This window comes from Hyalella azteca, unplaced genomic scaffold (assembly GCF_000764305.2).
Source record: "Hyalella azteca isolate HAZT.00-mixed unplaced genomic scaffold, Hazt_2.0.2 contig8139, whole genome shotgun sequence".
Classification (NCBI taxonomy): Eukaryota; Metazoa; Arthropoda; class Malacostraca; order Amphipoda; family Hyalellidae; genus Hyalella; species Hyalella azteca.
Genome location: NW_025938240.1, coordinates 311,771 through 328,637, shown reverse-complemented (window position 1 = coordinate 328,637; position 16,867 = coordinate 311,771). Strand labels below are relative to the sequence as shown.

Below are 16,867 nucleotides of genomic sequence, written 5' to 3'. Positions count from 1 at the left end.
ATATGAATCTGTAAATAACCTTCAACTTCAGACACGTCTATATGTCCCTCGTCTTCTGGACGTAGCTGCTGGACGCTAAGAACCACCTGGTTGTTGGCACGGCCAGCCACCTGGCTCAGTTGGCCACAAAACAGCTCCATCAGTTGGTCCAACTGTGAGTAGCGTGTGTAGAAGTCATGGCTCTTGCTCACAACTAACTTCTCACGAGTCTTCCTACTCATAAGCTTGAGAGTTTGTTCTTCGTGAGAAGAAGGTAGCGATCTCTCTAACGTGGTTGGAGGTGTCTGGGGTGGCACGGTGGTCGGAGATCTGAGGGCAAAGTAGCACAAACTCTTAAATTTCTTGTATAAATAAATTTACCACGTGTGTGGCTATAAGTAACCCGATGTTTAAATGTTATAACAAAAACACGCTCACCAGTGGTAGGACAGTAATAAAAATAATTGTTGAGGGCAAATTCTATGCAAGAAGTATTGGAAAGCGTCTACATGAGTAGAATGATGATGCATACCATTTTGTAGTAGCAAATTAATGTTGGAGGCCAAAAATATAACTAGCTTTGTGTCTCACCTCGGCAGCAGAACGCTGGGCCGGTACAGTTGCAGAACAAAGTTCAGCACGCAGTTCAGGTCGTCACACGACATCAAGCCGTAACTGTATCAACCATGTAAATAATTACGTCCAAACATATATTTAGTCTCCATTATACGACTCATGAAATTTGACAAATAAATAACGGGTTTCTTGATTTTTGAAGGAAGAATCGAATTATTACACATTACTACGTAGGTAAGTACTTTAAATGATGCTTAAAATTTGTTGTTTCGAAAAAAAAACATTAAACACTTGCCATATTTTTCTCCTGAAGTTCTCTTCACTGATGACGTCACTTGAGGTTCTGAGGAAGAAGAGCACCTTGGTGACGGCGTTCCTTGGTATTGTGTTGCAGAGAGCCAGTCTTGCCCCGACCCCCTGAGCGACGTGCACCCCATAGCAACACAGCAGCGATGCACGCGCCCCGCCTGATAAAAAGTTTCGCACCAGCGACTCCTGGTGTGGGCTTAAGACATCGCCAGCGGTTATGTTGAGAATGCCACATTTGAGGAGAGGGAGGAGTTCCAGCACGGTGTTCATCTGAAGAGATACGACATCAAAAATATTTTTACTATACTGATTTTTACGATTTTTAGATTTCAAAGTGTTACTTTTTGGGAATAAAAATTTTTTTAAGTAAAACGAATCAAGAACGCATCACGGCCGGGAAATAATAGGAGGAACATAATAATTCAGGAACCGGTTCACAGAAGTAGATCGCCATTAAAAGCATGCTCACCAGGGCAAGAATTTACAAATATCAAGAAACAATGTAATGACGGTTATAGTTCAATTTGTAAAAAATTTGCTTACGTATGCGAGTTCACTTGTTTATGCACTCTCATTTGATAACGTACGACGTTCTACCGGAATCGAAAACATGTCCGGCTCGTAAATGAGCTCAACAGCCTCTTCGTGAAATGACTTTATTTAGGCACAGAACTAGAATCCGCAGAATACGCTGGAACACCGCAATCCAGAGAACAGTGACAAATTACTCAACGATAATAACGTCGTAGACCCTGACCCAATACTTAGCATACTCGCTCATAAGCTATTCCGTATCTAACTGTTAGTTCGCAGGCCAGTTCGCACGCGAGTTCGCTGAAGTGTTGGACCGGTCCTAACCTCTTATGGCCTATCCTATTAATTAATTAATTAATTAAAGCTGTTCCGGCACACAACCTTCTTGCAGCCAATGACTGGCTCTACCAGCACAGCTGAACCGTTTTTCTAACTTCCTGCAGCCAATGAGGTTAGGTTAGGTCCGCTCATGTTTGTTTTAATTGGAGGAATTTTACGACTTGTGTAGGTTAGGCCAGAAGAGGCTTGGCCAGATGCAGTATGGTCATGATAACCTTTAGCATGAGTAAGCGGTGGCTGTGGACATCCGGCGCAGTGGTTTTAAGCAGTTGAGTTCATATAGGCTGCTATGCCCTCTAGCCTGATCACCCTCGCAAAAGAATATGAACCAAGTGCGAAGTTGGGCAAAGTTGGCCTCCGGACCTGTGCACTGCCATCACAGCCCCCGTACAAAAACAAAGTCAAGTTCTAGCGAAGATACGCGCTCGAATTATTTTAGAAATTTGAGTCCAAGAACCTGAATTAAACGTAAGAAGAAGCATATTATCGATTCTAGGTTCTCGATTTCCTTAAAAAAAAAGAGCACAGTTCATGTTCACTTATTGGGATGTTAGTGTCATTCTACCAATTGTACTTAAATGCGAAAATTATCTACGATTTTTTCAACGCATTCAGGTAAACTTTTTATAAATCAATACATCAAAGGTGATACTCGAGTGCCAAACCAAGAAGTGTGCAACTAAATGCTAAATTAAAAAAAATTGATTCTACTAAATAAGGCCATTCGTTCGGAAAAAATTGAAAATATTTATAATATTTTGATATAATAACTTTTACTTTTCATGCTTGAAAATACAGCATTGAAAAGTAGTGATGTGTAATGTATTTATGTCCATCTATTGAAATCTAATTCACTGACGTAATAGAAACAATAGGAAAATACGTTTGGTCACTGATCGCTGACACGTCTTCACTTATAGTCAGAAGCTGACAAGACCATCAACAAAAGTGTCGTAGAGGAGTCGTTGCTATGGTGATGAGGTTCGTTTGTTGCTATAGATACGAGAAATCTTTCTTGTTTATCGTGGCAAGGAGCGTCGGTCGTAGTCATGACAACGCCGAAGGCTGGATTGTCATGGCAACGACGTTCAGTTATTGTGTGTTTTCGCGACCGGTAGTATTTCACATAAAAAATCTAGTCCGAAATTATTAGGCTTTTCATAGATAAGTACTATTACAGTGGTGAAAAAATTACCATTACATTAATAGGTGAAATTAATTAGTTTTTATGTGTAGAAACACAACTTCAAAAATGTAAAATTTAAAAAGAGTAACGTTCGAATTCCTGCTCATCACAACTTCCTCCCATGAAACAGGTGAGTGATGAAGGTTATCATCATATTCGTTTATCGTCTGCGAAAAATAAGAAACTTACACAGTAGCGAATACCTTACCCCCATATTAATAATTAAGAGAGGTCTTAGCCTTAGCGCTAAATTAACTAAAATCACCATATATTGCCTATTGCCAAGGTAAGACAAAACAGAATTCGTACAGCTTGCTGGAGTTTCGATTAAGCAACTTACTGTTCAAGACGACTTTTCTAATGTTTTCAACAACTCGGCCATCTGGTCCATTATAACCAGGAACTGTTACAGAAGACTGGGATCAACCCGTATCTCACCGCTCGAATCTCAGCACTCTTCTTCTTCTATCTGCTTTCTGAGGACTTGGTTCCTCACCACTCGCCTCCCGTCTGGACAGGAATCTCAGCACTCCTAGAATGCTTCAAGTATTTGTATAGATACTCCAAAGCTGCAAGTATTTCTATAGATACTCTAAGGTTTACTTAAATTTAATGTACACTTATACCACATACACTTATACATGAAAGCTATTTTCCATCGTTCAAATTTGAGCTTAAATGAATGCATACAGTTATACAAATTCGGGAGTGAAACAACGGTTATAATCTGTCTTCGTGGGGACCTCATTGAAATATACAAGTATACTCATGGTTTAGGTAGGCAAGGTCCCCGAAGGATTAATAGAATTTCAAACTAGAACCAAAACAAGGGGCCACGGCTATAAACTAAAAAAACTGCGCTGAAACTTGTCCGCGCGACAACATTTTTTCTCGATTCGAATCACCGACATGTGGAACAGCCTCCCTGATACCGAATCGACACTAGCGAACTCAAGCGCGGCTCAAGAGGCAAACCTAAATTCACCTTCAACTTACCCAGTCATAAATCCATAAATACCATACAGATTTCTTTCAAATTTGAAATATATGCAGATAATAGTAGTAATTTGCGGACAGATTTATTTCAGATTTTTACATCAAATACTTTTATATTAATACGGGAAACATGACTTCATTTTTAACTTACCCAGTCATAAATTCATAAATACCAAACGGATTTCTTTCAAATTTGAAAGTTAGGTTTGCCTCTTGAGCTCGCGCTTGAGTTCGCGCTCGAGTTCGCTAAAGTGTCGATTCGGTCTCTCAAACTAATGAACGCACCTCAATGAATTTGAAACTTTGCAAAGGCTTTCATTAGGACTTATGGTTGATGTCTAATTCGTGATAATTTTGTTATTTTCATTTCTTCTGTGGCGTATAAATGTATACGCGGGATCAAATACATAAACGTGATTTGTGTTTTGCATTGTCTGTTTATTACAGTTCACTTACGTGACCGCAGACCGATTGAAATAACTTCTAAACGATGGTCGTTTGAATGTCCTCTTTCAGAGTCACCACGACTCAAATCTAAATTTCCTCACTACTAAAAGGCGGATCGTGGGTAAGATGACTTAGATGAGCGACAGCGATTCTAGTACTAGGTAGTAGGAATTTAGGAAAACATTGAGAGAATTAAAACCAATTATAATAAAAGAGAGAGTAAGAAAGGACTAGTAGCTGTAGGAATTGGCTTGATTACTGCCTGCCTAAAATTTAATATCCTAGTGCTCAGTTTTTTTATCCTAAGTCATAAGTGATGTCACGTCCCGTCCCACCGCCTAGAAGGGTTTGGTATAAAGTTTACCAAAATTTTCTAAAATCGTTGTCATTTGGATACGTAAGAGCTTCATCAGAAGGTGGGGGTAAATACATAGGAGAAGATTACATGGGCAACAAATACTTTGAAAAACCTGCTGGTAAGTAACAACCGTTCGGCGGTCAGTAATGTAAGTAACAACCATTTGGCGTTACTGCTACAGTGCTAGTGCTAAGTGCCAAGCTATGTTTAAAAATTCTGTCTGTAATTCAGTTTTGACTGTAAAATTTCTGCATGACAATGTGACAGTGAATTTACTAATTGGGCACAAGCAATTCAGGCATTTACATAAAATAAGTAAATCTACTTTACATTTTACAATATTACAATATAGGTAGGCTACGCAGCGACTGTCGCAGCCTAGGCTACAGCAAAATTTTCAAACTCATGAATGAAATCTTTAATCTTGCAGCTCCAAACTGACATTTTTTTTCAATCTGATGGCCTGATAAAGCCCTGATTGTGCAGCACTGCAGTTTAAATATTAATTAGAAATTAGATAGGATAAGATTAAGATATACCGTCAACCGGGGCTACTCGGGACAAGCGGGGGCCTGGCTGGTATCCAGGATACTTTACTGGTCTACTTATGGGACTCAAAAATGAACTTGAGGGAGAGTCTAAAAAACTCTCTGCTTTGCCACTATGCTTTACTTGTCTACTTATAGGACTCAAAAATGAACTTGAGGGAGAGTCTAAAAAACTCTCTGCTTTGTCACTATGAGCGCGAGCGGGGCTACTCGGGACAGGCCTCTGACACGTCGTAAAACTGTTGTAGTAGCGAAACTAATTGGAATATTGCAAAACTAAAAATAGTGGCGTAAACGTCAACATTTTTCCTATCTATGTAGTATAATCCATAAAGGAAGTCAAAAAATACTACATATACTTGCTTTGAAAAATTCCTGAAAAAAATGGTGAAAAACTATATTTTGTAAAGTTACAAATGCTAAGGTATGTAGCAAAAAAAATATTCGCAGTATTAAAAAATTTTACTTACATAAAAGTTGCACCCAGGTGTTGGCTTGAAAACGTAATTGACAGAATGTGCCTATCTCATTCTAAAAAGAAATGGCAGCCATTTCCGCATGGCGGGGCTACTCGGGACACCCCCCCGGGGCTATTAGGGACACCCCCAAAAACGCATTTACGGTAGAACCTCAGTTAGCAAAGGCTTCAGTTAAGAACAAATTGATTAAAAACAAAGAATATTGATTACATTTACCTCGCTGAGCAAAAAAAAGTTCACTTATCGTCACACAAATTACAAGCCGTCCTGTATGCTTACAGATACAGAAAAAAATGCTATAAGGCTGCTGATATGAAGCTTGCAGTGAACAAGGTTGTTGTAAATGCTCAATGGCATGTTCATGGATACAGTAATATCACATCAATAATACAGTAATATCCCATCAATAATAGGGTACCATCAACTGGGGGATTCTGCCCCCTTCATAATGATGGCCAAAGCAGGGTCATAAACGGTCATAAACAATGGCCAAAGTCACTCCAGCGTTTATGACCTGGTTTACAACCCTGGCATTTATGACCCCGGCGTTTATGACCCCGCGTTTACAACCCCAGCATGAATAAAAAAGGAGGCCAAAGTCACCCCAGTTGATGATAATTAATGTTTATGGTAATATCATATCAATATAGGAAAAACAAGTAAAAATCACCGAAAATGTCATTTATTCTACCTCTACATCCTCTACAATGAAAGAGGAGGACTTCAGAGTACTGTTAGTAATGGATGAGTATGCTCTGCATGCTTCTAATGTTTTGAAATAAAGTTTTATTCCCATTGTCCTGAGTAGCCCCGACCGATGGGGCTATTCCGGACAATCTTTATTTTGCCGATAGCCCTGGCAAAGAGCTATAAAATGAGCTTAAATTTGTTTATGAAATGTTTCATCTTAAGAAGTTATTAACAGTTATTAACAAAAAAACAATCAAATCTGTCCCCAGTAGCCCTGGTTGACAGTAATTCAACTGTAGTAGGAATAGCTAAATAAGATTCTTGCAGCTCTGAAAATGGTGGGAAATCAAATTAGAATAATATCCAGCAAAAGTTTCCTAAAATTGTGGGTAAATAAAAACACCATTTCACAGGCAATTTTCAAAAATTGCAGGGAACATAGGCCATTTTTGTGATTTTTTACTTAGAAAATTGGTAAAATGCCATAGGGGGATAAATGGGGGAAATTGGCTTGGTCCATGGGCGTTTTTGTCCAATTAATGGGACTGTGGCATGGCTACTGCCAATTTTCCATATAGGTTTCCACCGTTTCCCAAATTCCCATTTCCCATTATTTTTGGCCATGCAAGATTTCTTATATAGATACGTTACAAGAAAATTTCCATTTCTGCTTCTGTTGTTTAGTAGCACAGTTAGTGAAAATGGTAGCCCATGCCCCGTGGCAGAAGCCCTGCCAACAATTTCCATGTACTAAATATTTTCTTTTATATTTTCCTATTGAAATAAAGTTGTAAATAATTTTACTTATCCATCATGGATTGAGATAATTTTTATAACCTCTAACTTTTTAAAACACTGCACAAGTTAGTAGTAAAAATATTAGATATTGAAATATATTTAATATTATATCCTTAACTAAATCAGTTGCATTGTCATTTTGACCTTGTTCTTTACATCATCATGTGATAAACTTTATTGATGCTCTTAAAATTTTCATAAAATTCCAAGTTCTCATCATAAATTGCCCATGAAACAATAAAAAAATTATATTAACGGCTATTATCTGGTTGCACAGTTGAAATAGACTTGGATCATAGCATTAAATAATTTTTTTTCACAGATCCAGAACGTGGCCGCTCTCTACCTACTCGCTACTTTGAAGTTCTTGATCGTAGCAATTACCAAAAGGAAAATCTTCCCACTGAATGGGACTGTAAGTAATAAAAAGTAAAATGCTTTTATTGTTTAAGTTCACTGATAAGTTGAAGTTACCAGGTTATTATGCTGTTATGCATTTATTCAGTGACCCTATGTATACAAATTTTAATTTTCTACCTTGAATATTATGAGGCTTAAAAGAATATTATAAATTGAAAAATATACCTATGATTTATTGAGCTTAGTCAGTTTAAGTAGATATGTATGATAGGAGAAGAGAACCAAAGGAAATCTGGTTCTCTCAACAAATTATTGTATCATTGCATACAATATATATATATTAGTCTAAAAAGCACTACTTATTTCTCCACAGCTTATATAAATGTTTTGTTTTGTATTTATTTATCCTGTATGAAATAAATCTATGTATTAATCCTAGATGGCTCAATGATGTCCTCTACCAATTTGTATAAATTACACTGGATCGGCATAACCATTCTCAAGTAATTTATGCCTTGTTAGGTTATGATTAGTTTCATAATGTGAATGTATCATGAATTTTAAAAATCTTCAATGTTGATATACATTTCTAAATATTTTTACACAAGTAAGAATTTGTTTGCAGCTTGGCTGCGGCATCGGAGGCGCGTGCCTCCCACAGAAGAAGAAATTAAGCGCAATTTGCAGATTGCTCTCATGAAGAAGAAAAATGCAGATGCTGATGCCATCAGGCGAGGCCTTCCCCCAACCAGTGAAGCACCAAAGGTTTGAGTTTTTATTCAGGCTAAATTTTTAGTTAATTTGTTAAGAGTGGAATTATATTCAATCAGTCAATGTTTGTCTGCTATATGACTCATTTTTAACATACATAAATCTGCAGACACAGTTTTTGTTTTACTGCTCACTTAATTATTGGACTTTAAACTTGGATGTGTTTCGGAGCTTATTTAGTAATGTTAGCTGCCTGCCTTTAATTGATATTTCTTGTAAATATCAATAACATCAGTCAACAGGTGCATAAGAAGGTAGGAAAACAACGATTTGTTAAAAAAAACTTTTGCACAAGCCACAATATGCGTGGTTTAAATATCTACATGTAATGTATTAATGCTCTTGTTTGTGCACAGCACCTGGGCCTCAACTATCCGGTCTATGAAGAGTATGAGAGCAACCCTGGACAGCAACCCAAAAATTTACTCAAGGATGACAAGTGAATATAGGTACTGTGTTTTTATGATGGAGTAACCCAATGTTGTGGCAGCAGTGCCTCGTTGAAAATTACACATGAAATAATTAGCATCAAAGTCATTTGTTCATAACTGTTCATGCATGTCAATGCCTTGCTGACGACATGTATGAAAAGTTGAATCTACTTTTTTAGAAGCAGCTTAATATCTAGAACTCGCTGTTTCTAGCTTTTATGTCACTCGTAAATAAAACTTTTATTCCAGGGGTGGAAATATGCCTCATTTGTTGAAGACATTATTGGTATTACTTGCTATAAAAAAATTCCTAGTGTCAGTAATGGGACTATTTTCATATTGCAGTGTAACTTTAATATGTATTGTTTTTAATCGTACCCTATTCATTTTTATTTCTCCTCTAAAAATTTGTAATTCAATGTAAGGAAACAATCTAATTTATCACATTTGACTGTTGAAATATTATTTTCAACGTGTTAATCCTTTGTATGGTATCTATGTACTGAAATCGACGAGCAGTGTACATTGTAGATATTTATGGAAGAAATATAAACTTACGTGCCCATCAGGATATTTTATTTAGGATCCATTGTAGTAGCAAGGCTCATCTTGGTGAATGTAGGTGAAAAGTAAACTCCAGTCAGTCAATAGTGATCAAAGCATCTGGTTATGATGTGCTCTGGAGGACCATTTCTGCTCCAGCACTGCAAGTACGGCTAATGAGTACGATATACTGCTAATGAGTACGGTGTACTGCTAATGAGTACGGTGTACTGCTAATGAGTATGGTGCACTGCTAATGAGTACGGTGTACTGCTAATGAGTACGGTGCACTGCTAATGAGTACGGTGCACTGCTAATGAGTACGGTGTACTGCTAATGTGTGAGTGGGTGAAATAATGCCAAGGTGTACGCACTCGCACATTATCATTACACTCATTAGTACTGCTAATGAGTGCGTGAAATACGATGGAGCATTTGACGTGCAGTTACACATTAATTGATTTGTGCATATTTTAAACGGGGCGTAATTGTCAAGATTAACGTAGCAGACTAGAATTTTTGACGACATTGGACTTAAGTTTATCAAAATAGCGGCTACGTTATTGTTGACCTAACTGAAATTCAGTTGAAGACTAGTGCCGCATGTAATAATGGTTTACATTCCATTGACGAAAGCAATTCAGTTTCTTAATAAATCCCCGAGACGGCGCTGCTCACGGCAGCGTCTAAGGGAATCAGCGCTCCCTGGGCTGTCTCAGCTGAAGTTTGTCACATCACTCACTTGAGATATTAGAGCATAGAAGCATTGTTATTGTATTGTACACATCATAAAATATGTGCTGTTTGATTGTCTACTGAATTTAGGTGATTTAATCCTCACAAAGGTGAGGAGTTGTATGGCGTCATCAAAGTATTTGTAGTCCACGTGCTGGAACAGGTATGAAAATTCGAAGGAAACCAAGTGGTAGACATGTACGATTCTGACACCTTTGCAAATTCCTAAAATCAAAAAAGTAAATGATTACTTCTGTTGGTTCCATAAGGGAATTTGTGTTTTTTTAGTTTTTTTGTGGTTCAAATGGTTTGTGGTTGTGGTTGAATTTGTGGTTCAAATGGTTTTTTATTTACGTCATAAGATTTCAATGAAAAGAAAACATTTGTGTCCTCGTCACTGACGCGTGACTTTATACTTGGCAGTTTGGTCTTTCGAAAACCAGATCCACGCTGGAAGCAAATCACAGTAAAGCAAAATATTCATCTGATATAATTACCCTAAATCGTGCTGTAATTTTCTAGCACTCTAATCTTGCATTAACTGAAAGATATTACTAAGATATTCTTGCTGAAGGAATGTTAAAGGAGTTTTAGTTGGAATCTACACGAGCACTGGAATAAATACTTGGCTAAATTAAATAACCTAGTGGGTTACCATTCTGAAAATCCCCATCAAAATCTGATCAAAGATTAAGTATAATGCAAACTCTTACATTTGCAGCAGATGTCAAACTAGTGACCAATTAGTAAAAATAATTCCCACTTCCAAGGAGATTTTGCTCTGCACGAAAATGTCGGAAAATGTAACTCTTCGTCACCGACGCTACTGTCCTCCAACGACGAGCAAACTGGGTGAGAAATCCTGCATTCCTCTTGTTTAGATTAGCTAATTGATTTGGATGCAGATGCTTGATGGATATTTTTATTATTTGATTGAGGGTTTGAACAATTAGATAAATACATTTATTTGTTTCATAGTAGTCTTATAGTACTTTTATAGTAACTGATGAATGATGTGTTTTAATATTAACGAACTGCCTAGAGCAAGCGATGCAAAGAAATATTGAGCGCATTCTGCATTAGCGCATTCCTGCAAAGTAGCTCTCAACTTCAGGCGAACACTAACCTGTCAGTTTGGTATAGTGCAATTTTTTACCTGGCGTAGTTTGATCTTGATCATTAAATGATGTACCGGAATTTCGACAGTGCTGGCAGGCATCTATTTCTATATGACCTCTGACAAAGATGCGATGCGCTATCTGTTCCTTATCTCAGCTTCATGAGAAAACCAACATGTCATGGTTATAAGTGAAAATTTGGTTGCAATAACATACTGATAATGGGTTTTGACTCGTCTAGAATATTGTGTATATCTTAATATTTTGAGTCAAGTCTGCTTCCTGGGATAGTAAGAGCAGTGAACACAGCTTCTTACCCCTGACTAAAGAAATTACATTATTGCGGTAGCTAACAGTTTGACCATGTTGTGGCGAACACTACCCCCATTCTGTGGCTGCCGCTACTCGCATTCTGTGGCCGCCACTACACGCATTCTGTGGCCGCCACTACATGCATTCTGTGGCCGCCACAATTGTCCCAGCTAAGACCTGTTGCGAGGTATCCATTGTATTCTATTTTGCTTAAATATGTCCAGGGGACGAGCTACTGAACCCGGCGCCTGAGAGGGGCAGTGTTGCTCACAAGGCTTGCATGAAGCTGTCGCGGGAGTGTCGAGGTATGGGCCGCTCTCTGCTTGTCCTTCTGGGCAACCAGATAGTGGCAATTTTATGGTGGTATTAAGCAATAATTCTAGCCCACCCTAACTCTCAGTCAAATTATCGAGCATCAGGCAATTGCATTGATTGATTATACCTATTACCGATAATTTCACAGTATCTTATATTTTAATCAAATATGAGCATTTATACGCGAAGTTCTAATATACGCGATGGATGCAGAGTGATTAATATAACTAAAATACCTTGCATAGAAGTATGTACCTCTTACCATAATGTGTCTTGTCATCTTAGTATAAGACTCTAGTTATTAGAGCCACTGACCCGAAGATGAATCACAGCCATATCTTCCTTGTGCCGCTGTTTACGTGCGTCGATTGCCTGAATGGAACTGATATTTAATGAACATCAGGTTATTTATTCTAAGATTCGGTTCTATAACTCCTTTCAACAGAGCGTCAGAGCTACTGTTCTACAGTTAGGTGTTCAAACTCCAATAGGTGATATGCGGTGGATGTTGTTCAAACTTTAATAGGTGATATGTTGTTCAGCTCTGAACGTGTCGAGTAAAGTGGATGTTGTTGATGAAGTTCCGTCCCCACTTTGCTTGGCCCGGGACTATGTTGGGGCCAACAAACCTCTCCTCATGAGGGGGGCCGTGGCCCACTGGCCCGCTGTGAGTAAGTGGACGCCTCAGTATTTAAGGTGGGTGCCTCTATGATTATAACCGTACTAAATAATTGTCGTTCATATCTAATGTTGAACGCAGGAAATATGTTTGACACGATAACGGATTAGGTCATCGTTATGTACCTCGATGATGTTAATATAAATCTAATCAAATTGTATCGAATTGAAAGGCAAATAAATATAAAATTAACAATGATTCATTGATTGAAACAGAAGATAATTCAAATGGAATTCAAAGTCTAGATGAAAGATACGAAGTCACTTGAGAACAACAATCTAAACTTATGGAATTACTGTCATGAGGGATATACTCAGAGAAATAGGATACATTTGTCCAAATAACGATGCACTTTTTGCCCTTTTATGTGTCATCCTGACCTAATTTCACTGGCAAAAGTAAGTATCAGTGCTACGCCCGCTCTGTGCTCCGGCTGTGAGCAAGAAATCGTGCAAATCAGACAATATGAATCCTTATTTTTCCGATTGTTCAAGGTCACTTGAACTATTGATGGAATTTGAATTAAGTAAATTTGGTGCGCCACTGTCAGGGACCGCGTGGGCGACGTGGCCGTGAGCGTGGCGGTGACGCCCAACGGGTACGCGGACGCCCCCAGCGCCGGGCACCTGGTGCTGCCCCAGGAGCGCGTCGTGCCCTTCGCTGCCTTCCTTGACGTCATGGAGCGCCCCCAGACGCAGCATGGCGTGGGTCTTGCCTGCCCGCACACAAATGTCTATAATAATAATTACTGTGTAGTATAATGATGATCGTGAAGTATAATGAATAGGTAATGTGTAGTATAATGATGAACGTGAAGTCTATTAATAAATATGTAGTATAATGATAAATGTATAGTAAGTTGATGATCGTGAAGTATAATAATTTCTGTGTTGTATGATGATGATCGTAAAGTATAATGATAAATTTCTAGTAAGATGCTGACCGTGAAGTATAATGATAAATGTGTAGTATGATGATGAACGTGAAGTATAATAATAAATTTGTAGTATAATGATAAATGTGTAGTATAATGATAAGTGTGAAGTATAATAATGAATGTGAACTATAATAATAATTATATATAATAATATAAATTAATGTAATTCCTAATAAAGTAGCTTCCACGACAATAATGTGATAATAGAATATTTTAACACAACTTGAAGGAGAAAAGAGAATAATTGAGGGAGAACGATAGAAATTGTATAAAATTAAATATGATCAGAATATTTGGTTATAGGTAACCTTCTAGAAAATAATTGTAACTGTAGAGGCTATAATTAAACTTCGAGGTTGGAAAAGGTTAATTAGAACTGAAAAGGTAATATAAAACATGAAAACCTAATGAGAAAATGTAAATTGAATAGCATCTGTCATGTTCTTATGAGCTTCATACTTTGAAGCTTACAATCTCATGTACGGTAAGCATTATCTTCCTGCCACTAGTGTGGTATGTTCACAAATACACTGTCACCCTTAGTACTATGTCTCGTCTTACCTGCAGTATTATTAAACTGAATATTTTTTTCTCTAATATATTTGCACCTTCTAGCCTTATTTCAAATTAACGCTGTTTTCAAGGGCGAAGGTGTGATTGATACAGAATAAAAACAACCTAAAACCTCGCCTAAAAGTGGACCTGTTCCTTGTGCTGACATGAGATGTTGATTGTTTGATATCAATGTTGGCCTTCAAAACCACTCCCATGATCCTAGTTATCTAGGGTTCGGCTTGAACAGAAGCAGAAACGCCATGTTCAATTTTCGTTTTCGTATTACTTTCTCCTTTCGATTTTGCTGCCTCACCATGAACTATTTTTCCGCGCGTGTGGTGAGGGCCGAAGCAGAATAGCAAATGTTTTAATTTGGGTTCTCATTTTACTATGATTTTCTATTTTATATTGATTATCTATTTTAATTTAATTTTATATTTTACTTTGATATTCTATTTAACTTTGATTTTCTATTTATCTATAATTTTCCACTATACATTAATTTTCTACTTATCTCTAGTTTCTATTTCTCCTTGATTTTCTATTTTACTTTGATTCTCTATTTTATTTTGATTTTCTATTTCTGCCTTTATTTTCACTTGGCCTATTCATTTGGCCTTCCTATATGCATCAATGACTCTTCTAACGTCTCCCCTGACCCACGCTGCGCAGGTGTGGTATGTGCAGAAGCAGAACAGCAACCTGACCGAGGAGTTCAGCGGCCTCCTCGGTGACCTGGAAGCCTCGTCAGGAGGACGCGAGGCCTCGTGGTTCTCAGAGACGCTCGGCAGGCGCCCCGACGCCGTCAATTTCTGGATGGGCGACGCCCGTGCAGTCACATCCAGTCAGTTCTGGCTTTGTTGCGGCAGGCGATTTAAATCTTTCTTTTAAAGGGGGATACGTTAATGCTATTCGTACCTGGGGTCAGTTCTGGCCTTCTTGCGGCAGGCGATTCAAATATTTGTTCAAATGGGGATATGTTAATGCTATTCGTACCTGGGGTCAGTTCTGGCCTTCTTGTGGCAGGCGATTCAAATATTTGTTCAAATGGGGATATGTTAATGCTATTCGTACCTGGGGTCAGTTCTGGCCTTCTTGTGGCAGGCAATTTAAATATTTGTTTAAAGGCGGATTATGTTAATGCTATTCTTACCTGGGGTCAGTTCTGGCTTTCTTGCGGCAGGCAATTTAACCTTTTGTTCAAAAATGGATTACAATAATGTTATTCGTAGTACCTGGGAGTTTGATAAAGAGAGTGTTCTCCAGTAGAGAAAGGGTTAATTGTAGCGGCTGGTTTTTTTCTGATTCATTTGGTATTAATAATTTTCATATTTATTTTTCGTCGCGATGAAGAGTTAAGAGTATTCCATTCTCATTTCAAGTTCGCGTACTATCCTTAAATAATACACATTTGTTAATTTTGCGAATACTATAAAAACAAAAACGTATAATATATACGTTGTTATTTTGGCAGTGCACAAGGACCCGTACGAGAACCTGTATTGTGTCGTGAGCGGCTATAAGGACTTCCTCCTCCTGCCGCCCTGCGACGCGCCCTGGGTGCCCTACAGACGCTACCCTGTCGCCACCTACTGCTTCAGCGATCCTGCTAGGGGTGACAGTGATGGTAGCTCTACAACCACACCTACTAGGGATGACTGCAGTGATGGTAGCTCAAGAACGGCGTCTACTAGTGAAGATGGTGGTGATGGTAGCAGCATTTCACTCCCCAGTTTAAACAGTCTTCAAAGATCTACCGTTGAAAATCAACAGGAAAAAATCCACAAGCAAGCCAACGGGTTTGGCGGCAAGCACTTCCTATGCTTGCGTTGTATGGGCGATTATGGTAACGGGACTAACACAAGTGAGGAACTCGCCAGCTCAGGCACGAAAGAAGAAACAAATCTAAATTTCCACTCCAGGGATATAACTAAAAGTAAACTTTTAGCTACTTTTAATGACAGCAAAAGTTCTAAAGAGCAGTCTCCAGATGCTGACTCTCCACCGTTCAGCTTGGGTGTAGAGGGCTGCCCTCACTTTCACATCGTTCCCTCAGACCCTGCATGCACTGTACCTTAGGTAGCCATCGACCCTCTAAATCCAGACATCGATGAGTTCCCCTCGTACAGCAACGTGTCTCCTACCCTCGTACGCGTGCATGCCGGCGACGCGCTCTATCTTCCCTCTCTTTGGTTCCACCACGTGCAACAGAGCCATGCGTGTGTGGCGGTCAACTACTGGTACGACATGGACTACGGCTTAACTTATTCCTACCATCAGATGCTTCTGGCGCTCACGTGGCCTAAACTACATCAAGATGATGAATTGAGCGACTCCGATGACTAAATCGTACGTTGGGCTACGATCTTGCTTTTCCTACTACAGAATGCTATACTCTCGCTCACGCGAATGCCTGGGCCACCGAGTCTATAATCAGCGATTGTAACTTGATATTAAAATAGATTGAAGGGGAAGCATTTTTCTTTGCACATGCATGTTGAATTTACGTGATATTTAATGGTCTGAGCTAAGTTACATTGCATAATGAATTAAACTGCGATTTATGCATTATTGAAAATGTTGGTGAATGTTCAGTAGTAAATATATGCTACAATTGGATATAGAATTTTTGAAATGACCTTAGAAATTTGAATTTCGTCGCATCACAGTATCCGGCCGCAAACGTTCCTCGAGATCTCCGTTATGTCGTATGGTACGCGTTTACTAATTGGGTCAAATTCAAGTAGAACTACTATATTGTCAATAGTATGTCCTGTAAGGCCAGCATGCCTGTATCCTTCAGTTGTATACCAGATTCTACCAAATACAGTTCCCCAAACCTCTAGTCTCGTCTCTGCCCATCTTCCTCCTT

The 16,867-nt window shown here is 38.6% G+C and overlaps 2 protein-coding genes across 2 annotated transcripts; both read left to right on the top strand.

Annotated features, from left to right (window-relative positions):
* The first annotated feature begins 4,468 nt into the window (after nucleotides 1-4,468).
* LOC108672344 lies at nucleotides 4,469-9,366 on the top strand. Its single transcript, XM_018159989.2, has 4 exons — nucleotides 4,469-4,842; nucleotides 7,562-7,654; nucleotides 8,225-8,364; nucleotides 8,727-9,366. Exons 1-4 carry the CDS (start codon nucleotides 4,683-4,685, stop codon nucleotides 8,811-8,813), a joined length of 480 nt encoding a protein of 159 aa, XP_018015478.1. The 5' UTR covers nucleotides 4,469-4,682; the 3' UTR covers nucleotides 8,814-9,366.
* Nucleotides 9,367-9,870: 504 nt separating this feature from the next.
* Nucleotides 9,871-16,614, top strand: LOC108672349 (bifunctional peptidase and (3S)-lysyl hydroxylase Jmjd7). Its single transcript, XM_018159996.2, has 6 exons — nucleotides 9,871-10,931; nucleotides 11,734-11,814; nucleotides 12,367-12,520; nucleotides 13,054-13,207; nucleotides 14,668-14,839; nucleotides 15,470-16,614. The coding sequence occupies exons 1-6, from the start codon at nucleotides 10,871-10,873 to the stop codon at nucleotides 16,072-16,074; spliced, it is 1,227 nt and encodes a 408-aa protein (XP_018015485.1). The 5' UTR covers nucleotides 9,871-10,870; the 3' UTR covers nucleotides 16,075-16,614.
* Nucleotides 16,615-16,867: the final 253 nt, after the last annotated feature.